Source organism: Rattus norvegicus, chromosome 5, assembly GCF_036323735.1.
Source record: "Rattus norvegicus strain BN/NHsdMcwi chromosome 5, GRCr8, whole genome shotgun sequence".
NCBI lineage: Eukaryota > Metazoa > Chordata > Mammalia > Rodentia > Muridae > Rattus > Rattus norvegicus.
This window is the reverse complement of record NC_086023.1, coordinates 128,648,541-128,672,215: the sequence shown is the minus strand read 5'-3', so window position 1 is coordinate 128,672,215 and position 23,675 is coordinate 128,648,541. Positions and strand designations below refer to the sequence as shown.

The 23,675-nt window shown below is 39.8% G+C and overlaps 1 protein-coding gene across 7 annotated transcripts in view; it reads left to right on the top strand.

Annotated features, from left to right (window-relative positions):
- Positions 1-23,675, top strand: part of Zfyve9 (zinc finger FYVE-type containing 9) — a 159,016-nt gene that overhangs the window by 86,179 nt on the left and 49,162 nt on the right. For 6 of the 7 annotated variants that reach the window (NM_001107952.1, XM_063287713.1, XM_063287714.1 and 3 more), the window contains 8 exon segments: positions 1,621-1,797; positions 3,358-3,527; positions 5,530-5,650; positions 9,288-9,410; positions 11,837-11,992; positions 12,993-13,217; positions 16,662-16,744; positions 19,889-19,993. In NM_001107952.1, coding sequence (NP_001101422.1) covers positions 1,621-1,797; positions 3,358-3,527; positions 5,530-5,650; positions 9,288-9,410; positions 11,837-11,992; positions 12,993-13,217; positions 16,662-16,744; positions 19,889-19,993 — 1,160 coding nt within the window. 7 annotated transcript variants of the gene reach the window in all.

The window sequence follows — 23,675 nt, the reverse complement described above, 5'->3', positions numbered from 1 at the left end:
GTTCCGGGTGGACATAGTGTTGAAACTGGACATTATTGCTAACGGTGTCCCTGGCATCCCGGAGACTGGAATTGGTCTGCTCTTAGATCCCTCCTGCTCTGTCTGTCTGCATTGCTCATAGTGACGTTTTCCTGTTGCTGGCTTATTAACCTATTGCATGTCAGTTAGTCTGATCTGTTCTAATATCCTATGATCTACCTGATTTCCTCCCATTTCTGAATTCTTAAAATTTTGATGAAACGTGAGTCATTCTCTTTACTCTTAAGGATCGCTGTTTGAATGGTGGTTACTTCACTGAGTTGCTCAGTCGATGTTTTTAGTCCACTGCTTTCCTCTGTGGATACAGATCCACAGACAGGAGTGTACAGCTTAACCACAATACCTAATACCTTTTTTTTATTTGATGAGGTCTTCCAACTTGATAGCAATGTTTTTAAACTTGGCATAGCTAAAGATGAAGGAAATGGCAGAGGATTTGTATGGAATCACTTACATTTTGTTAAGCCAAGGAGGCCCTTAACAGGGGATCCTAAGGTAATTACTTCTGGTTTTGCCATTGTCTTTCTTCCTGCATGGCTTAGCCTGGTCTCTTTCTGAATGTTTAATTTGATGCTTTTCAGTGTTCCCTCTTTTCCCTTTCTCCTATTCTCTTCCTTCCCTCTTCCTGCCAGAGCTTTCAAATGAACATAGCTTTTGTTACTAGCCTTAGAGGAAATACGTATTCAAAATAAGTATTCAAAATCTTTTGGATCATTCTTTGATGTTGAATGGGGGTGTTCTGATTTGTTTTTAAGGTGCTCAAAAACTGGGTGTTTCCTGTTCCTGGCCATATACTACCTGTACCTCAGAAATAAAACTTTGATGTCTTTGGTTTCTGTAACTCCATCCATCCTGTGTACTTTTAAAGACAATGTTGATATGTCAGTGTTTAGTTAATAAGATTATAGGTATATAGACTCTTAATGTGTTTATGATCATACTGGTTGATCACACTTATACGATAGTGGCACATTTTCATATTCAAATAGATCCTATGTTTTTGCGACATATCAAGACCATGCAGTGGTTTACTGCTGGGTACTTTTATACAGGTGTCTTCTGCATTAAAGCATAAACCATAGAAATACCGAAACACATACTTCTGAGCTTTAAGCTTCTGAATTTTTCAAATGAGATTTTATCTCAGCTAAAAGGAACCTGAACATCTGAAAGTGAGACTAAAGCAGTCATACACTGGATTTAGTGTTTAGTCCCTGATTTTGATTTTTTATAGACAATATAAAGGTTATCTCAGTTGTAGATCCTTATGCAACTTAGTTGCAGATCTGATGTTATTTTCCTCCCTCTTAAGAAGTACAAGGTCTCCCTTAACAAACCAACCAACCTAACAACAGTCTGTATCAACAGTCCTGGAGCTGTTATTTTTCATCAGATAATCTGCTCAGCCAAGTGGTCTCCCTAATTGGATTAAAACCATCTAATCCTGGATACCTTTTACGAGCTGGGCAAGAGAGATACTGTGAATGTTAATGAGGAGCTACATTATTATCCAGTATTGTCGAGGTCTTGATGTCCATATTTTGCAATCCATTCACTTGATTGTGTCTGTATTTGCTTTAGCTCAAGCCTGGGAGAACATGATGAGTGCCTCAAGCCAGAGCCCTAACCCTAACAATCCTGCTGAATACTGTTCTACTATCCCTCCCTTGCAGCAAGCTCAGGCCTCAGGAGCCCTGAGCTCTCCACCTCCCACTGTGATGGTACCTGTGGGAGTTTTAAAGCACCCTGGAACAGAAGGTAGGGGATCATGTGCTGTTCTCTTCTTTTCTTCACCATGTTCCTCTGAAAGGTGCTGATATGGCTTTACAGCACCACTCTTTAAAACTCGACAGATAAGCCTCTGTGGGTGGCTATTGAAGTAGAAGACCAAGCTGAGAGCTATGTCGAGATTACATGTGGGCAAGTAAAACAGTACTGTACTGCCTGATATTTTGGAGGGACCTCTGAATATATGTCCATTTCCCTCAACTTAAGAAGGAACTAATTTCATGCTTATAACTGAGAAGAGTTAAAGACTTTGAAGCCATCCTGTAAAGTCCTAGATTCATACTTAACTTACCTGTTCTTGGTAGGAGTTTGCCAAGTGATTGATAAAAACAAGCCTTCTTCCTGATGACTTGGTAGTGCTTTCAGAAGTAGACATTGCCATGTTCTCTTTTCACGATTAATTTGTCCATTATAAAAATATAAAATATTACCTCATATAAGACCTTTAAATCCAGGACTTTAATTCTGATTATGTCATTATGATAGGTTGTAATCTCAACTTTTGGGGATTGTCACTTCTTTATGGTTATGACATTGTCAGATGAAAGGCATACTATAAATTTAGATGAATATGAATTATAAAAATAGCAATTATATATTTCCTTAAAATTACCTTGTCAAGATGTTTCCCTTATATATCAATCTATCTTCGTTAATTTTGTGTCTGTTCACCTAGTAATACTCCTTTCCTTGTTAAGGTGCTCCTTCCCTTTGGAAGATCAGATCTCTACTGAAACTCTCATTCTTCCCCATCTCCCCTCTTTCAGATCATCCCTTAGAATATAATCCTTGTATTTGTGAGTTCAGGCTTTCTTAAAACCCTATTCTCTTTGCTTCATTTGTTATTTTTGTTGTTCTTCCCTAGTCTCTTTGTTTTGACTGCTCAGACTGGTTTCCAAACTGGATTTAAGGGCATTGTTTCATCAAATGCTATTTCCAGCTTTCCCCTGTCCCTTCACTAAAGTGCACACTGGCACCTGATCAGTTCTCTTTCCCCTTCAGTTACTTTTAGCCAAAGTATCTGGTCAGTTTGTGACTCAGTTCTTGGATGTCTGTGCCAAGTCTTCTTTGCAGTGTTTCTTCAATATTCTTCAGGGCATCTTTGCCTTTTAGAAGTACCAAAACCTCTTTTCAAATATTTAATTTCTGTGGACCTCATATTTCTAGGAACTGGGGGTTTATTTTGCTAGATCCCCACACATGGTATAAATCCATTTTCTTGGCATCTAAAACACTTTCCATGGTTCCTGTCAGCAATGCAGAACAGACTATGTAACATAATCATAGAGGTGTCTAAGAATTACTCTATTTTTTAAAGCAAAACATTTTAAGCATTTGCCAATAGAAGTAAAGAATATTTAAGAAGAGTTTTGTTAGTTACACCTGCTGTCATTCAGCCACCATATATAGTTGTAAGATGCTAATAAATAGGGACCTCTTGGAACCTCTGGAATTGGTGACCTCTTCTTTGCCATTAGAAACACTATCAATGTCACATTGATGCCTGTTTTATTTTCCTGGTCCCTCAAGTGCCTCAGCCCAGAGAGCAGAGGAGAGTTTGGTTTGCTGATGGGATTTTACCCAATGGAGAAGTTGCTGATGCAGCCAAATTAACAATGAATGGAACTTCCTCTGCAGGAACTCTGGCTGTGTCACATGACCCAGTCAAGCCTGTAGCCACCAGTCCTCTACCGGCAGAGGTAAGAAAATTGGAGGGCAGCTACTAGTGACTACTGCCTTACTTAGCATGGTACTGTCTGTCCTCTGTCCTTGGTTAAGTTGAATAACTTCTGTGTGAAACCTTCTGTACTTGGGCCTAATTTAATAAGAGTAACTTCATTTGTGTCTGTGTCTAAGTAAAGGAAATATGGCAGAATTCGCTGCTCTTGTTTGTTCTATATTTGAAAGTTCTTTTCAAGGGAAAGATTGTCAGGGAGGATCAGGCTGGAGCTATAGGCAGAGGCCAGGCTTAAAAGATATCAAGGTCCCTAGATACTGGTTTTCAAATTATGTTCCCAGGTTCTATGGTGACCTAGGAAGTACTGTGGAGGCAAGGGTAGAGTGGCCTGAACATAGCTAAGGGACATTGGGTTTGTTTTTCTTCCAGTACCTCCAGTTGTTGTTTCCATTTAAGATTTAAAAATGATGCCAACGTTTAAATTAAGTTGATAAGTAAGTCTTTTTCTCCTGGATGGAAGGCTCAGTTTACCTTATGATACTAGCTAATAGTAGGTTTTCACTTTCATATCTGTAAAAGTCAGTTACAGTTTTGAAACTAATGGGATTTTCTTTCCTTAAACCTATATATTCAGGACTGCAGAGACGGCTCAGTGATTAAGGACACTGACTCCTCTTCCAGAGGTCCTGAGTTCAATTCCCACCAACCACATGGTGGTTGACAACCACCTGTAATGAGATCTGGTGCCCTCTTCTGGCCTGCAATAGAGAGCACTCAAGACTTTTTTTTTTTTTTAAATCAAGATCTAATATTCACAAACACCGAAAATACCAGCTCCTTTTTATTTATTTATTTGTCCTTGTTGAGGTTTAGAAGGTTGGATCCAGAACCTTGTAAATGGTAGATTTAAAAAGTTCTACTATGGAGATATATACATATATGTATATATCTATATCTCCATCCCTTTTGAAATTCTTCCTCTGGAATGGGAGCATAGTAAGTTACAAGCTAGTGTTGATCTCATTCTTATCTGGGCCAGACCTTGAACATTCCACCTTCTTGCCTCAGCTTTCTGAGTATTACACTGAGATTACACTCCTGTGCCACCAGTCCTGGCTTTTTACTTCTTAATTAAAGGATAGAAGTTTGAATACATTTTTATGAAACCTTTTAGAACAGTTTTCGATCCATGGCAAATTGGAAGGAGTACTAAGTTGGGCATAGTGATACATATCTTTAATTCTACCACTTGGGAGGCAGAGTCTGAGACCAGCCTGGTCAACACAAAGTGTTTCAGGACGTCCAGGCTGCATACTAAGACACAGGTTTCTCACAATACCTGTCCTCATACCATTATCAGTGCCTTCCCAGAATAAAGCAGTTTGTGAACCTGCATTATGATCATCCAAAGATCGTAGGTCACATTATTGGATAAAGTTTGTACTTCTAAAGTTTCCAGAAATTGTTACTGTTTAAATATACATTTAGAAATACTTGTTCAAATATTTATCTCCATATTATTTGTTGACTTTGAAGTGATTGTAATTACATGTTGTTAAGATTAACTTTACTGAGGCTGGGGCTGTAGCTCAGTTGGTGAAGTATTTGCCTTGCATACATAAAGCCCTGGGTTCAATTCCCACCACCATATAAACTGAGCATGGCATTGAATGCCTGTAATCAAGGTAGGAGAATCAGGAGTTAAAGTCATCCTTAGCTGTGTAGTGAGTTTGAGGACAGCCTGGGCTAGAGATCCTATCTCAGGAATTCAAGGAGCACCTGATTTGCTGGGCCATACCTTTAATCTGAGCACTTGGGAGGCAGAGACAGATGATCTTTATGAATTTGAGGCCAGCCTGGTTTACATAGTGAGTTTCAGGACAGCCAAGGCTACATATTGAGACCTTGTCTTTAATTAAAAAAATAAAAATAAATTCCCAGTGTTTACCCAAGTAGTTACTTACATTTTACTAGCGTCTTGCATACACACTCCAGTGTTCACCTTGATGATTTGCTTGTCCTAGGCTGACGTTTCTCTGTTCTCTGGGAGCATTACTCAGGTTGGAAGTCCTGTTGGAAGTGCAATGAACCTTATTCCTGAAGATGGCCTTCCTCCCATCCTCATCTCCACGGGTGTGAAAGGAGGTATGTGGATGTCAGTGTTTGGACAGAATAGTTAATTCCGGCCACACATTGCCTTCTGTTTAAGGAAAGGTTGATGAGTGATAGTCATTCTTCTGTCTGACAACAAATACAGCTTCCCCAGTGCCAGGAAAGCATGGCCATGGCTATTCTAGTGTAGCTATTTATGGTTTTTGGTATAATGTCATTTTTAGTCTCTAGAAAGGTATTTCAAAATTACCAAGCTCTCAAGAGTTCCTTGTGATTCTAGAGTTCAGCCTGGTGCACTCAGGATGCTAATTTACCTTTCATTTTGAAGTATGATAACACCTTCAGGAAGATACATCAAGAGGACTTAAGCAGCACTTTTGTTGTTAAAAGTATCTTTTAGCTGGGTGTGGTAGCACAGGCTTGTAATGTTTTCATTAAATAGATATACAAACGTGTAGAAGATGGTATAAACAACTGAATTTAACAGACACAAGCTTTATTGAAAAAGAACCCAGTTCCTTTATTAGTAAAATCAACCATTATAATTCCTTATTGAGCTAAAAATTTATTAAAATAGCCCAAATTTGTGCTTATACTGTTGCTGTAAAATTATACATAAAAAAAAAACAAAACAAAACAAAAAAACTCTTTCTTTTAGCCTGCTCTAGGTCTGGCACCACAGTGCCCCAAGATATCTGGTAGATATTTTCATCTCAGTCAGCAAAGCCTCTCACCTGCTTTGATCCATCCCATATCACAGTGACGATGGCCTCTCTGAGCCTGGCAACAATCTCTCTACCTATCCAGTTCCCAAGACAGGCTGCCATTGTGCCACACATACACATCCCAGCTCCATGGCGGCTCAGTATCGCAGCCGCCACACACTCTCTTAAACTTAAATCGCCACATGAATGAACACACAACACAACCACCTCTGGTCCAATTGATACGATATAATTGCTCACCGAAACATACAAAGCCCTGTACACATCCATCCCTTAGGAACATTCATAACAACCTGTAAAGGTGTAGAGTGGAATCTTAACATCCAACTCCATGTTTTCTTGGTGGCTTCTCCTCCAGTCTCCTTCCATTCCAGTCTCCTCCTCTTCCCTCAAACTTTTCTCCCGCCCATCCTTCCTTCTCGTCCAATGACAGGCCTCATTCTATCTTGTACCTGCCTTCAAGCTGTATGACATCATCCTACATTACACAGCAACCTTCTTAATAAAAACACATTGTAGGGAGTCGTGGTAAAGGAGCAAAGACATGACACAAGCAAAGAGTGCTGAGCAGTGGCCTCTGATACATGCACATCAGCATCCAGTCAGCCCATTTCCAGAGACTCATTAGTAATATTAGTTTCATTTTCCTTCGTCTTAGTCTTTCCCTGATCTCTGTAGCCTCATACTTCCTGTCTTTTATCTTTTATACTGTTGCCAGTTACCTTTAGAACATAGACACTACCACAAATTATAGAAATATCTAATGGATTCCCAGTATAAATTGCTTACTTTATGTGGTTGAGTATTTTGCCTGCATGAATCTATGTGTACCACCTGCATGCCTGGTAGCCACCGAGACCCAAAAGAGGGTCTCCTGAAGTGGAGTTATGACAGTCGTGAGTTGCATGTAGGTGCTGAGAACTGAACCCAGGTCTTCTGCAAGAGCAGCAAGTGCACCTGGACTCCGAGCCATCCCTCCAGGATAACTTATCTAAACATGCACAATTCCTTATAACCCTCTTTCAGGTTCATTTCACTCCTAACACCTTACGTGTCATTTATAGATTATATTTTATACTTGTATGTTTTTCTCTTTGCTGTGGAGCAATGAACTTTATAGATGGCAAAACACATCCTTGTTGAACTATTTCTAAGTAAACTCTGGTCTATTTTTAAAAACAAGGTACCTATACCTATTTAAATGTCATTGTGGGCATTAGATCAGATTATATACCCTATTAGCAACAATTCAGTTGGCATTAATTATTACTTTTCTCTTTTCTCTGGAAGAGTCGTGTATGCCAGTCTTTTTGAAGCTGTTTAGCCTTTCAGTTATCTCTGTCTTTTCCTAGAATGCCTGCAAAGTAACACTTTGCTTTTTTTCTCTATTCTGTTATTCTTTGTGTGTATAAACACTTTTCTCATTTGTTGTGGATAAACTAAGTCTGATGCTTTCACTTTGACCATGAAGTCATTAGGTCTTGATTCATGTTTCTAAACGCTGCTTCTTCCTTGGGCTCATCCCATGAAAGTTATGTGTTATACCTAATCGGCATAGAAAACTCTGTTCTGGGCCGACATGACCACAGGTCATGTTTCCCTATGTGAGGAGTGTGACGTGTGTTCCTATCCTGCCATCTCAGGAGTGTGCCCACTGCGTCTCCAGATCTCAGACCCACTCTACCTTAGCAAGCTTCCTGGCATGGTTTACCCTCCCATGGACGTGTGCCACCACACCCAGCTATTTTAATAAGTCATAGTTTAATAAAGAATTATATAGTTTATTATTAAAAGAAAGTCATATTGCTAGGCTCTGTTTTGATATTATAATCTCTTCACTTGAATTTTGCATTTTTTATTTTACTAGGTTAACTTATTTTAAAAAATTAAGTCACTTCATATTTTTCTTTCAAACATATTTTGATTGATAGAAAGGTCAAAAAATCAATTTTTATTTCTTTTTTTTTTAAGATTTATTTTATTTATATGAATACACTGTAGCTGTCTTTAGACACACCAGAAGAGGGCATCAGATCCCATTACAGATGGTTGTGGGCCACCATGTGGTTGCTGGGATTTGAACTCAGGACCTCTGGAAGAGCAGTCAGTGCTCTTAACCGCTGAGCCATCTCTCCAGCCCAATTTTTATTTCTTTTAATCAGTGAAAAATGGTATCATTTTTTTCCTCTTGGCTATCCCTTTATGATATACTTTATGAGAACAGCACTGAAATTTCAATTTTTAATTTCTTTTCTTTATTTTTAAGTTAGAGTCTCTGATTATTGGTCATGATTTTGACTTTATACTGAAATGAACACCATTAAGAATGAAGTGGTCAAGTAGTACAGTATGTGCTTGCAGGACTAGGGGAGGAGTCTTGTCTGTGTTCACTGTCTCAGGTGTGGCTTACTAATGATTTCAGTGATCTGTATGTAAGTTCTCAGATTTAGAGAAATTATTTCAAGAAAACAGTAAATTATATTTTTTAGTGAGTTAAAAAAAAGTCTAATGCTTCTTAAGGGTCAAAAATATTAAACAGTATAAAAGCATAGAATTAAAAATCAGGCTCCCTCTGTTCCAATTTCTTGACATCCTTTCCATAGGAAGTCTTAATATATAATCACCTTGTAATATATTTTTGATTATTTTAAAGGTTGGTCTTAAAGCATTTGTTCTGTGACATTTCTGTTAAAATAGTTGAATCTTTTTGTTAAATAAAGATGTAGAGCAGATGTGAAACAAACCGTTTTGTGGGGAGGTTTATATAGGACAGCCTTATTTTCATTCTAACCGTGGCAAAAGAAGCACTATTACCATGCAGGGAGTGTGGGACAAACCCTGACCTGTGCAACCCTTTCCTGTAACTAGTCATCACATTCTACACCAGATTTCTTACTCAGTTTGTCCCTTTAGTCAATCCATTACAATGTTTTTCTCTCTTTCAGATTATGCTGTGGAAGAGAAACCATCACAGATTTCAGTCATGCAGCAACTGGAGGATGGTGGCCCTGACCCACTTGTGTTTGTTTTAAATGCAAATTTATTGTCAATGGTTAAAATTGTAAATTGTAAGTTAGAATTTTTTAATTAAAAATAATTTCAACACATACTTTTTAGAGCCTTTATAATCTTCACACAAAAATATTTTAATATATAATCACATCCTACTGGAAGCAGTTCTGAGAGAGTTGGTTCTTATAAAATAGACAGTGGTGATGCTAACTGAACCTCTTACCTTTGGTCACAGAGATGAGACTGGTGAATTCTCCCTGGAGGGAAGTCAAATAAGTTTTGCAGTGATATGGGGATGTTAAGTCACAACTAATGACTAGAATAATTGTGAGTAAGTTATCCAGGGCAGCAAACAGTAGTTCTTAGTAGATCTTAAGATCCAGAAGCTTTAATCATCTTATGTGCAGAATATTATGTGGTAAAAAATGTAAACTACATAATATATACTCAAACTGCGAAACTAACTTATCAGAAGAAACAAATTCTTGGTGCTGGAAGCATGGGCATCAGTGTAAGAAAGAAGACAGTGAATTAAATCTTGATTCTTTCTGGTATGTATTAGAAAGTAAGAGGCAGCTTGCAGGGAATGTCCCCCAGTTTCCACTTGACCTTAGAAACCAGAAACAGCTCTGCACTGCTTCTCTAGACATCCTCCATTGATGAAGTGGAGGTCTCAGCCTCAGTCATTAATTAACTGCACCTTTATATATTTGGCCTATTGTTACTGTTATCCACGTTCCACCCCAGCTCATATCATGTATTGTTTGCTTATGTGATATTTCAGTGTACTACATCCAGTTTATAAGTTACAATTAGAAATTAGCTAACCTCTCCATGTGAGGACAGAAGTCATCCACTGCTTTTACCTAGTACAGCATTTTGCCATAGAAGTTACTCATTAAATGATTGTGGAACAAAAAAGAGAGAAATTAACTAGCCTATAGTTCTGAAGCACCTTAAAATAGTGGGCTAATTGAAGGGCTGGCAACTGTCTTAGTTGGTAAAGTGTTTGCCATGCAAGCAGGAAAACCTGGGTTTGATCCCGGCACCCACAGTAAAAAAAACAAAAACAAAAACAAAACTCAACCAACCAACAAACAGACAAAACAAAGAGGAGGAGGAAGAAGAGACCAGGTGAACCAGCATGTGTCTGCAATCCCAACATTGAAGAAGCAGATATGGGAATTTGAGGATTTCTGACCGTCCACTCCACCCAAATTGTCAAGCTTTATGTTCACTGAGAGAACCTGTCTCAGGAAATAAGGGGGAAAGCAATTGAAGAAACCCACCATCTCTGTGGCACATGGACATGTGTATATGTGTGCATGAATAGGACTAGGTACTTCCTAATTAGGTACCCAAAGTAGTGATTTCCATTCAAAAAGAAAAGGATCTTTTATTAGTTTTGAAACACATAGTGGTCTTATTCATTCTCTTATTTGATTTCTTTGGAAATCCTGTTGTTAGATTGCAAACAATAATGTGTCGAGGATGGACTGATATTGCTGTATGTACAAAAAAAAATATCTTTTTCTTGTGGATTTTTTTAACCCTTTCTAACCTAAAGTGAAAAAGTAAAAGTAGTCTTGACAAGCTATACTTTGTATAGTGTACAACCAAATCAAGTTGCCTTCTGATTATCTAGTATTTTCTTTCTCTCAGAAAGGATTGTAATTAAGCTAGCTAGTACATAAGAATGTATTTTCTTTTGGCCAGAACCTGAACTCAAAGCTAAAATACCGAGTTTTATTCTTTTTGTTCCTAGTCTTACATAAATAATGGTAAAGTGAGTTTTGTGTATGGGTGAGATGTGCATGTAGGTGAACATAGCCACACATGTGCCTATGAAGGCGGAGGCCAGCGGAAGGTCTGTTTGTGTATTGTATTGCTGTCCACCTTTATTTTTTGAGGTGGGGGGGGGAGAAACAGAGACAGACCAAGACCTGGAGCTTACTAGTCATCTACACAGGCTTGGCTCACCAGTGTCCTGGGGCCATCCTGTACTAAGGTGACTGGCAGGTGCCATTGCGTAAGGCCGGCTTCTTATGTGAGTGCTGGGATCTGAACTCCAGTCCTCAAGCTCATACAGCAAGTGCTTTCCTCACTGAGCTGTCTTCTCAACTCCCAGGAAAAGTGGTTTGTTTTTAAATAGTAATATGGAAGACTCTATCTTTGTTGTCTATTTAAGTCTTAAATATATTTTCATTTTTTTATTTCTTTTAACTTCCTTCCAGTTATTTTCCTAAGCATTGAGGAAAAAGCAAACAAAGCATTGCCATGTTTTGTTTTCTACAGTGATTCTTGTTCATGTAGTGACCATTTTAAATTAAAGTTGAATCATATGAACTGACATGATCTTTCTTTTTCTCTCTTTCTTTTTTCTTTTTCTTTTCTTTTGTCTTTTTTGCTGTATTGTAACAGATTTCTTTGCATCCTTTTATGGTCAATTATTAAGAATAATATATTTTTATTTCCCCTTTAGATGTGAACAGGAAGTGCTGGTGTTTTACTACCAAAGGAATGCATGCTGTGGGTCAGTCTGAGATAGTCATTTTGCTACAGTGTCTACCAGATGAGAAATGTTTGCCCAAGGACATCTTTAATCATTTTGTACAACTTTACCGGGATGCACTGGCTGGTAGGACTGTTTTATAACTTTGTACCATTGTAGATGATAAAAATTTGAACTCATATAAAACAATCCTGTTAGTTTTGGAAACATAACATTGAACTTTTATATTTTCTTACAATGCTGGGAATTGAACACAGATCCTTATTTGTGTTAGGCAAATACTCTACCATTGACTTATATCCCTGGTCTTTGGACTTTGTATTATAGGCAAGTTAGAAATTTCAATAGTTGGGAAAATTACATATTTATTACTCTCTGTGATTCTCTTACAAAGGATAGACTCAAAATTATAAGAGAATCCGTCAACCTTGGGGCAAGAGTGTTACTTGGTGTTACTAAGGGTCATAACATTGGAGTCTAGTAGAAGGAAGCATAATCGTAAGTGAGTCATTATACCCCCCTTACTGGTGCTGCAGTTAGGAGAACTGGCCCTGTGCCTAGCCTGGGCTAAGCAGGGAGAGCTGGCCCACCCCAACATCTATGCCATCGATGAACTTCTGGAGTGTGTGAAGGGGCTGGTCCTGCAGATCTAAAGCTGCAGGGTCTCCATGACACAGGGCAACAACAGGAGATCTGAGAGGAGTCTGGGTGAAGATCCAGTATTGATGGCGTAGCAGAAGCAGGAGGCCTCCAATCAGACCAGTACCTCACTGCAAGGAAGCTGTCCGGGCAGCAGAGTGTACTGAGCTTCCAAGTGAGACGTTGAGACAGAGAGAGGTGGACTTCTGGGGGATTACTGGCCACCTTAGACCAATTAGCCACAGTGAAAGAGCTTGTCTCAAAAACACAAGGAAGATGGCCTTTGAGGAATGTCATCAAAGGTTGACACACACGTGTGCACACATATGCAAATACACACACACAGAAAATGAAATTTTTGCAAATATGGCTTTTTCACAGGGGAAGATTGTGAATTGTGTTTGTTGTAGCATGCTCAGTTTGGGTAAGAATAATAATTTAAAATGCTATTGGTTCTTGGTAGAAGATAATGGACCTTTTGTTTTAGGGAGTGTTGTGGGCAGCCTGGGACATTCTTTCTTCAGTCAGAGCTTCCTGGGCAGTAAAGAGCACGGCGGGTTCCTGTACATGACCTCTACCCACCAGTCACTGCAAGACCTGCTGCTTCCAACACCTCCTTATCTGTTTGGGATTCTCATCCAGAAATGGGAGACCCCTTGGGCCAAAGTGTTTCCTATTCGACTCATGTTAAGACTTGGAGCTGAGTATCGACGTAAGTACAGATGTCGTTAAGGCACACAGCCAGCGCATGTAATTAAATAAAACATGAAGTATTCTGATTCCCCTCTGGTGATACAGTTTAATAAGAAATAACCTTTTAAAAATAGGTATACTAAATATGCCTGAATGTACGTGGCTATAATGAGAAGACTGAGAATACCAAATAGAATGTTCATTGTATTTCTTTCTTTGCAGATTTATTCTTTCATGGTTCACTGATAAAAATATCATATTTAAACAATTAATTTAAAAAGGTATCATTTTTATAGTATATCTTTGCACATACTTGTTATTACTTGATTAGAAACATTTATAAAAATAAAAATTTGTTTTGCTTGACTCCATCTGATAATGGAAACTAGTGGTATTGTAATGACTCTCAATTTGATAAGCTGTCTGACAGGTCTATTCTGCCCATGATTGTACCTGTGCATTTGTGTGTGTGTGTGTGTATGTGTGTGTGTGTGTGTGTGTGTGTGTGTGTGTGTGTCTGTCTGTCTGTCTGTCTGCCTGCCTGCCTGCCTGTGTCTGAGTGTGTATATGTCTGTGTGTGTGTGTGTCTGCCTGCCTGCCTGTGTGTGTGTGTGTGTGTGTGTGTGTGTGTGTCTCCCTGCCTGCCTGTGTCTGGGTGTGTATATGACTGTGTGTGTGTGTGTGTCTGCCTGCCTTCCTGTGTGTGTGTGTGTGTGTGTGTGTGTCTATGCGTTTTTAAGACAATAAAGATAAATGTAAGCTTTTTTTTTGTTTTTTTTGTTTTTTTTTTTTTGTTTTTTTGTTTTTTTGGAGCTGAGGACCGAACCCAGGGCCTTGCGCTTGCTAGGCAAGCGTTCTACCACTGAGCTAAATCCCCAACCCATAAATGTAAGCTTTACTTTAAGTTTTATATCTTCACTTACTTAAAGTGCTATGTCTAAGAATAAGAACCCTTGAAGCTCCACCATTTTAGGAAAGTAATTTAAATTTTCTGGTCATTAGCTTCTCAAATTGTCAGGGTTTTGTTTTGTTTTATAAACTGGTGATCTAAATTCTTGCCTCATGTTCCATTACATTGTTAAAGGCAAAAAGTAAAACAATAAATGAAGCATTAATATATAAACCAAAAAATAGTGATATGTTCTCAACAAGTCACCTCTTGTACTAGCGTAATGTTTGTCACTGATAAATACCACAGCCAAAAGCAGCGTGCAGAGAAGACCCCAGCTTACAGGGTGCGATTTGTCGTTAAGGAATCCAGGACAGGCGCTCAAGGCAGAATCTGGAGATAGGCGCTGAGACAGAGCGCATAGGAGAGAGACTACTACTTCATAGCTTGTTCCCAGGCTCACCTGTCTAGGGATGGCACTGCCCTCAGTGGCCTGGGCCCTCCTATATCAATTTGCAGTCAAGAAAATGCCACTACACATATGTGCACAGACCAGTCTCATGGAGACAGTTCTCCAGTTGAGGGTCTCTCTTCCCAAGTGTATAAAGGTGACAACTACGATTAGCTACTACACCTATATTTTTATTTTTATGTTGTTCATTGATTAAGAATTTAATCGGGGCTTGAGAAATGGCTCAGTGGTTAAGAGCACTGACTGCTCTTCCCAAGGTCCAGAGTTCAAATCCCAGCAACCACATGGTGGCTCACAACCATCTGCAATGAGATCTGATGCCCTCTTCTGGTGTGTCTGAAGACAGCTACATGTACTCATATATAATAAATAAATGAACTATTTAAAAAAATAAAAAAATAATAAAAAAAAAGAATTTAATCAAGGGGTCCTGGAGAGATGGCACACCATTTAAGAGAACTTCTTGTCTTATAGAAGACCTGGTTCAGTTCCCAGCATCCACACAATGACTTACAACTACTCACAACTCCAGTTCCAGGGGATTCAATGCCATCATCTGATCTATGGGGCTACCACGTCCACATGTGGTACACTCACATACATGCAGGCAAAGCACTTACACACAGAAAAATAAGATAAATACATCTAAACAAATTAAAAGAAAAAATAATTTCAGGGCTGGAGAGATGGCTCAGAGGTTAAGAGCACTGTCTGCTCTTCCAGAGGTCCTGAGTTCAGTTCCCAGCAACCACATGGTGGCTCACAACCATCTATAATTAGGTCTGGTGCCCTCTTCTGGCCTGCAGGCATACATGCAGGCAGAAAGCTGTATGATGTATACATAATAAATAAATAAATAAATTCTTAAAAAAGAAAAATAATTCAATCAAGGGCTGGACGTGGTAATTTACATGTTTAATCCCAGTACAGAGATGGCAGAGGTAGGAGTCTCTGTGAGTTCAAGGCCAGTCTGGTCAATATAGCTCATTCTAGGCCACCCAGAGCTACATAGTGAAACACAGTCTCAAAAAAAACAAAACAAAACAAAAAGAAACCAAACCCCAAAACAAGCTTGGGGGAGGGTGGATGGGACGGGACAAGTCACCTGGTTTTAATCCCAGTCCTCCGGAGGTAGAAGCAGGTGGATCTTTGTGAGATCAAGGCCAGCCTTCTCTACAGAGTGTCAGGGCATCCAACCAGAGAAACCTGTCTTCAAAAAGCAAAAAACAAACAAACGAAAACCATTTAGTTAAAGCGTATGAGGCATTTTGAATCCTGGAAATTCAGAACAGCTAAGATATGATTATAGAATCTTAGGAATCTAGTTAAGGAAAAAATTTAGGATTAAAGTGGCATATTGTGTTACAAACCCATACTTATCTTTAAATTCTTTGGGAGCTCCAATGCAATCTTGATACTTTTTTTTTTTAATGTTTTGTTTGTGTATATCTGCATTGGTGTTTTGGCCTGCATGTGTGTCTGTGTGAGGATGTCTGATCTTGGAGTTACAAACAGTTGTGAACCGACATGTGGGTGCTGGGAATTTAACCGTAGCCCTTTGGAAGAGGAGTCAGAAAACTGTTGAGCCATCTCTCTAGCCCTGGTGATCCTGATCTTGATCGAGGATGAAGGAGTTGGTTAAAAACACTTCTTAGGTGAAGATGGAACTCTAAAGACAAATGAACAGCAAAAGGAAACAGGATTGCCCACAGAGAAAGCAACATGCTTCTTTGTCTTGTACTGTCATTTCAGACAGGAAAACTTGGTCAGCGAGCCAGCTAGGAGTGTCACTAGGTGTCTGGCCTTTCTAAGGAGGGGCTTGACTTTCTGAGTACAAGGGGATTAGGGAGAAATTTGTTTTTCTGGATCAGGCTGCTTCCTAGAGCCTGGTGAGTCATCTTAGAATTGCATCAGAAGACGTCTGGTTATCGGGAGACTGACTGGCTCAGGAGCTATCTGTAATACTAACACTTTTTGAGCCCAACATTTGAAAGGTCATAATGAGCCATTACAATTATATTTAAAACGTGTATAACAATGGTGTCTCTTTTCCTAGAAATTCAAGCTTCAGAGTTTAATCTGATAATTTCTCATTTCTATAGTTTACCCCTGTCCACTGTTCAGTGTCAGATTTCGGAAGCCATTGTTCGGAGAAACTGGGCATACCATCATGAATCTTCTAGCAGTAAGTTTCCTTTTATCTATCTTTCTTGTGCTTGTAAAGGAGAAAGGAGAGAGAGATTATTTCATTGTCAGCTGTGCCCCTGCTGCTTCAGGCAGGTGAAGGGTTATACTGGAAGAGAACAGAACATGTATCTGCTTTTAAAAACAGATGGAGCTCTTGGATGAAATAGTACAGGATTCCAGCCCTGATTATACTTCCCTGGTAATGACCTTGGGGGATTCTTATAAGGACTAGAACACTGTATAAATAAAGACCTAGCATTCTGTCTTGGTTTCTTTGTAAGAATGGCATCTGCCATCCCTATATAGTTCACTACTGAGCTGAAAGTTGACCTAGAGTTATGCTCAAATAAATGCCAAGAAGGCTTCTTTTGCTCATGTGTCTGTGTACCGACTAGGACTTACATTTTCCCGTCTGTTGATCTCTCTCATGTCTTTGATGTATGTGTGCAGGCTGAGTGTTTTGTACAAAATTTTAGTCAATTAAAGTTTCTGCTACATCTTTCACTAAGATGAATCTTAGATATTTAGAGTGTTCATGAGACTTCCTATACTACCTTCCAGAACTGCCTGTGAAACTCTGACTAGTCTACGTGAGTTCCACACAAGTTGGCAACCTGAGGCTATCATCAATACTGGCCCTCCCTCTGTGTGTGTGTGTGTGTGTGTGTGTGTGTGTGTGTGTGTGTGTGTGTGTGTGTGAGAGAGAGAGAGAGAGAGAGAGAGAATGTGAGCATTCACATGCAACAGTGTGTGTTAGAAGACAACTACAGCTGTCCGTCTTTGGCTTTAACCTTTTTTGAGGCAGGGTTTCTTGATATTCACCATTGCATCAGACTTCTTGGGCTTTGAGTTTCAGGGTTTCTCCTCCCTTTGCCTCCTGTCTCCATGTACAGGCTTTGGGATTACAAATACATATGCCACGAGTCAAACTCAAGTCTTCATGCTTTCACAAGAAGCACTTTTACCCATTGAGCCATTTGCTCAGCCCCTTCATCCCTATTTATTAGCTAGTAAGATTATTGCCATATTATTATTGCCTTATTATTGTTGTTCTTGTTACCCTATTTCCCTCAGCCCCATTAAATTTCTAGTTTGAGATGGTCCCGTTTACTTGTTCATGCTGACTTTATGCTTGTGGTTCTCCAGCCTAAGCCTCTAGAGTAGCTGGGATTACAGTCATGAACCACTGTTTTGTTTTTTTTTAACTAGGGGGTGGTGGTGGCAAGGGTGAGTGTGTACAGAAAATTCCTTTTTAAGGAATGAAGGATTTATGTCTGTCTCGGTGGGAAAGTCACAGCAGTGGGAATTAGAGGGAGCTGGTCACACTGTATCCAGAGAAGCAGACCATGACCTCCAGCCATTGAATGATGCCTCCCACAGTTAAATCGGGTCTTCCCACCTCCATTAACTCCATCTAGATAATCCCTCACAGACACATCCAGGGCCTACCCTAATCTAAATAGTCCTTTTCAGGTTTGTCTTCAATGTGATTCTGGGTCTGGTCAAGTTGACTGCATTAATCATCACACTCCTTTACAGGTTAGATCCAGCTATCTTTTTAAAACGTCTGAAAGCCAAGTTTTTGTGATTTCAGTCTGTGGTCCTCACCAGTCACAACGCTAAGCAGAAAGATCACCACAAGCTTGAGACTAGGCACTGTGATTTCAGTGTGTGGAGAGCTGGATATTGTTGTTTTCCCGTCTGTAGTCTTGTGTTCTGTACACAGGCAAAATACTTAGAGACACTTCCTCTTCCCATCCTAGAGACACTTCCTCTTCCCATCCTAGAGACACTTCCTCTTCCCATCCTAGAGACACTTCCTCTTCCCATCCTAGAGACACTTCCTCTTCCCATCCTAGAGACACTTCCTCTTCCCATCCTAGAGACACTTCCTCTTCCCATCCTAGAGACACTTCCTCTTCCCATCCTAGAGACACTTCCTCTTCCCATCCTAGAGACACTTCCTCTTCCCATCCTAGAGACACTTCCTCTTCCCATCCTAGAGACACTTCCTCTTCCCATCCTAGAGACACTTCCTCTTCCCATCCTAGAGACACTTCCTCTTCCCATCCTAGAGACACTTCCTCTTCCCATCCTAGAGACACTTCCTCTTCCCATCCTAGAGACACTTCCTCTTCCCATCCTAGAGACACTTCCTCTTCCCATCCTAGGCTGTATCTCTGAGGTGTTGAGTTCCAGATTCACTAATTAGTCCAGCTATTAGTAGAATTCAGTCATTAAAAATTTTCCTCCTCTGTCATATTCCATATCCAATCCCGTGTTAAATATTGTCAGTTTTTTCCTAATCTGACAGATTTTCGCTCTCTTTTGAACGGTTAACAGTGACCACGTCTCTTCCCTGGATTATTTTTATTATGCATATCTCATCTCCTCTCACTCATCCTTTTTCACCACCTAGTCTTCAGAAGGAAATAAAAACAGACCAGAAACTTCCTCAGAATAAAAATCAAACATTTTGTGGTATCAAGTGTGGTGACTCAGATCTGTAATCTCAGCACTGAAAGGCTGAGGCCAAGGAACTGTGAAATCAAGGCTAGCCTGCACAATAACTACACAGTAAGTTCCAAGGCAACCTTGGCTGCATAACAAAACTGTGTCTAAAAAACTAAAAGGAAGAAAAGCAATCTCAGCCCTTAGTGATGACACATGTGAAGCAATGGCTTCAGGCTGTAATACTGCATTGTAGACTTGACTGGTGCTGGTGCTGGTGCTGCTTCAGCCGTCCTGGGTAGCCACACGTATACTGTGTGTGCCTGCAGTACCCCTAATACCTAGCATGCTGTAGGCAGTAGAGGTACAAGAACAAAACAAGTTAAGAGTCCATACCTACTTGCAAATTAAAAGAAGACAGAAAACTAAAAATTGCATATAAAACTTAAGTGGCAATAAATACAGTAACCGTTTATTTAATATTCTGTGTAAGGAGCAGAAGTTACAGTTAGGGCTTACAGTTAGACGTAGACTGCAGTGAGGCCTTCCATTACACACGTTCTCATGGTTTAAATAAGCAAGTTCACCCGGTAGTGACACAGTATTTCTTCTGTTTGTGCTACGTTTATTGCTATGAACCAGATCCTACCATTTCATCATGTTTTGTTCTGCTTTCTTCTGCTTTGCTCAGGACTTCCGAAATTACCAGTACACTTTGCCAGGTGTCCAAGGTTTGGTGGTTGATATGGAAGTTCGGAAAACAAGCATCAAAATTCCCAGCAACAGATACAATGAGGTAAGATTTGTTCCATGAAGGCGTTTTTTTCATAATTGAAAATATGAGGACTGGAGAAATGGCTCAGAGGTAAAGAACACTGACTGCTCTTCCAGAGGTCCTGAGTTCAAATCCCAGCAACCACATGGTGGCTCACAAACATCTGCAATGAGATCCAATGCCCTCTTCTGGTGTGTCTGAAGACAGCATAAAGTTTTCAGATACATAAGGTAAATAAATCTTTAAACAAAGAAAAGGAAAATGTGAATAAAAGTAAAAAGTGCATACTTAAAGTAAATTTCATCTTCAGTTGCAGTAAACTCAGTTTATATTCATATTTGACTTAGTTCACTTATGTAAAATTTCCTAGTATAAAAGAGTGATAATTCCAGACTTTTATAATAATTAATTATGTCGTTTGATTTCAATGTTGTGATAGTGTTGCATTCTTATTAAAAAGTATAAAGTTAGCTATAGCATAGCTATAAAATTTCTAGTGGAATTTTTCCCTAGTATAACAAATGCTTTGTTGTTCATTAGTTTTGTTTTTAATTGAAAATATTTTGACTTCTTTTTCATAAATATTTTCTGATTAAGGTTCTCCTCCCCACAGTTCCTTCCAGATTATTTTGACTCCCCACTCACTCAAATCCACACCCTTTCTCTCTTTCCCTCTCTCATTAGAATGCAAGCAGGAGTCTAAAAAATAAATAAAATAATGTAAGGTAACATAAGATAAAAATAAAACCAAACAAACTGGAATAGGATGTAACACACAAACTATCAGGAGAAAAAGCCAAAGAAAAAGCACAAGAAACACATATAAACACAAAAGCACACATGTTTGCAGACACAGAAATCCCATAAAAACACAAAACCGAAAACCATGCACACACACACACACACACACACACACACACACACACACACACACACACACACACAAGACCTGTAAGGAAAAAGAAAGAATGAAAACAGAATAATAAAAGTAATTCGCGGGCTGGAGAGATGGCTCAGCGGTTAAGAGCACCCGACTGCTCTTCCAGAGGTCATGAGTTCAATTCCCAGCAACCACATGGTGGCTCACAACCATCTGTAAGGAGATCCGATGCCCTCTTCTGGTGTATCTGAAGACAGCTACAGTGTACTTATATATAATAAATAAATAAATCTTTAAAAAAAAAAAGTAATTCGCAGACAAAGCATTGTAAGATAAGGAACCTCTAGACATACCGTTGAGTTTGTTTTGTGCTGGCCCTCTACTGCTCGCCCTCTACTGCTCGCCCTCTACTGCTCGCCATAGAGGGGTCTATCCTTGAGGGTGGTTTATCTCCCCAGTGACACTCCATTGGAGAATACTAATTTTTTCTTTGCTGTCAGTTTTAAGTTGGATATAGCTTTTGATTTAGGGATGGTTCTGTGTCCACTTTCCCTCTCAGGGCTAGGACTCTGTCTGACTTAGACCTGGGCAGGGCTAGTGCATGCTGCCACAGCCCCTGTGAGTTCCTTGTAAATCAGTCTTACTGTTTTAGAAGGACTTGTTTGTGTTCTCCGTCCCACTGCCTCTTACGATATTTCTGTTTCCTCTTCTATAGGAGTCCCTCAGCTATAAGGGAGGGATTTGATGGAGACATCCTGTTTAGGACTGAGTATTCCAAGATCTCTCATTGTCTATACTATGTTCCATTGGAAGTCTCCATTTTTGTTCCCATCTGCTGCAGGAGGAAGCCTCTCTGATGATGGCTGAGCAAGGCACTGATCTATGTGTAAAGCAGAAGGTCATTAGGAGCCATTTTATTGCTGTAATGTTTCAGCAGAGCAGTAGTGTTTAGAGTCCCTAAGTCCCTGGCCTATCTCTCTAGCCTCAGGTTCTTGGCCATGTGAGCAGTGTTGAGAATGGGTTCCATCTCATGGGATGGGCCTTAGGTCCAGTCAGATATTGGTTATAACACCGGTAGCTTTGTGCCATTAGTACACCAGTGTTTGCCTTTTTCCTTTGGTAGAGTGCAGAGTACCTTCTAGAACCATGAACACCAGTTAGTAGGAGCAAAGGATATGAGTGAGCACCAGCTCAGCTTCTAAGTGTGCATTGAGTTGTGTGGTGGTGACTTCAGCCTTAGGGCCTTGCCATCCCTTTGTAGTAAGTGATAGCCTTAGCAGCAGCCTGGGTTGTTTTGGGTGGCCAACAACCCATTTCAGAAACTGGAGGTTTTATTTGGTGATGAGAGATGACTAGTTGGACATACACTGCCAAGCCATCCCTTTTACTGGGTGTTGGGGAATCCAAATTCAGGTCCTTAATGCTTACCCAGCAGGCAGTTTATTTACTACTGAACTGTCTCTCTGCCCAGTATGTGGTCTTTTTACTCTAAGGAGTCTGGGCCTTGATCTGCTTTTGCTTCACAGCTTTTCAATAAACTGCTTCCTTATTTAAATACACTTACCTTACTCTTTACTTGCTTAACCTTATTTACTTCTCAAGGACAGACTGAAGGATATTGTCTCTGAATTGATTTTAATTCCTAATGGGTGGGGAGTCCCTGCCAAAACTATGACTGACAGACAAATAATCTACAAGAGACAAGAAGTCAGCTGAATCAGTTCAGCACAACCTTGCCGGTGCTGGTTCAAGAGTCTGACCCTGAGCAGTTTACTACAAGCATATTTAAGCACAGTACAATTTAGAAAAAAGTTTTCTGCTATAATGCAATACCCTGTGCACGAGGAGGCATAATTACATCAAAACTCAACTGAAAGTACTTGTCTCGTCTTCCAAGAAGATAGATTCTAGAGATGTGTGTAATCAAGTGCCCAGGGAAGGATCTGATGATGTCTCAGTTATACAGATGATGTAAAGGTCATTCTGTGTTTGTGGGAGCTTGGGGAGTCCCTGACTGCATAGACAATGCAGAGGTCCACCTAGTCCACCCGTGAGCTCCAGCCCTGCTTGTAGGAGCTTGGTATGGCCTGACTCTTTAGACAGCACAAGTCACTAGGCTATTAATCACTTCCAGTCAGCCTGCTAGTGAAAAGACAGCATTTGTTTTGCACTCTTGTTTCCCTCAGAGCTATCTTTGAGCACAGGAACCTTTGTGTTTCCAACAAATTTTTATCTGGAATAGCTTTTTCTTTTTGGGGGGGGGGGGTTCTTTTTTTTTTTTTTTTTTTTTTTTTTTTCAGAGCTGGGGACCGAACCCAGGGCCTTGCGCTTCCTAAGCATGGAATAGCTTTTTCATGTTGTGTACATTTCAAAAAAATTTTCCCACTATGTAACCCCAGCTGGCTTGGAACTTGCCTGAGACTCACAAAGATCCACCTGCCTCTGCATGTACTGAGATTACGGGCAGGCACTACCATGACCAGCACGTTCCTAGAAGTTTTTGCATACTATTGATAATCCTGTATTTGTTATTTCATGATAATATTTTTCTGTGTGACTTTTAGTTCTGCGAGGGATATGTCTCTCTTATTTACTACTGGTAGCTGCCTAATGCATCGTAGGTTTCCAAGAACTACGTTGCATAACAATATGAACAAGAGGCAGAGAGATGGCTCAGTGGAAGAAAGCACTAACCACACAAGCCTGTCAGTGTGAGTTCAGTCTCTGGAACCTACATTTAAAAGGACATGGCAGAGTGTGGTGGCATATTCTAGCACTCCTAAGGTAGAGGCCGGTGAATCTGTGAGTTTGAGGCAAGACTGG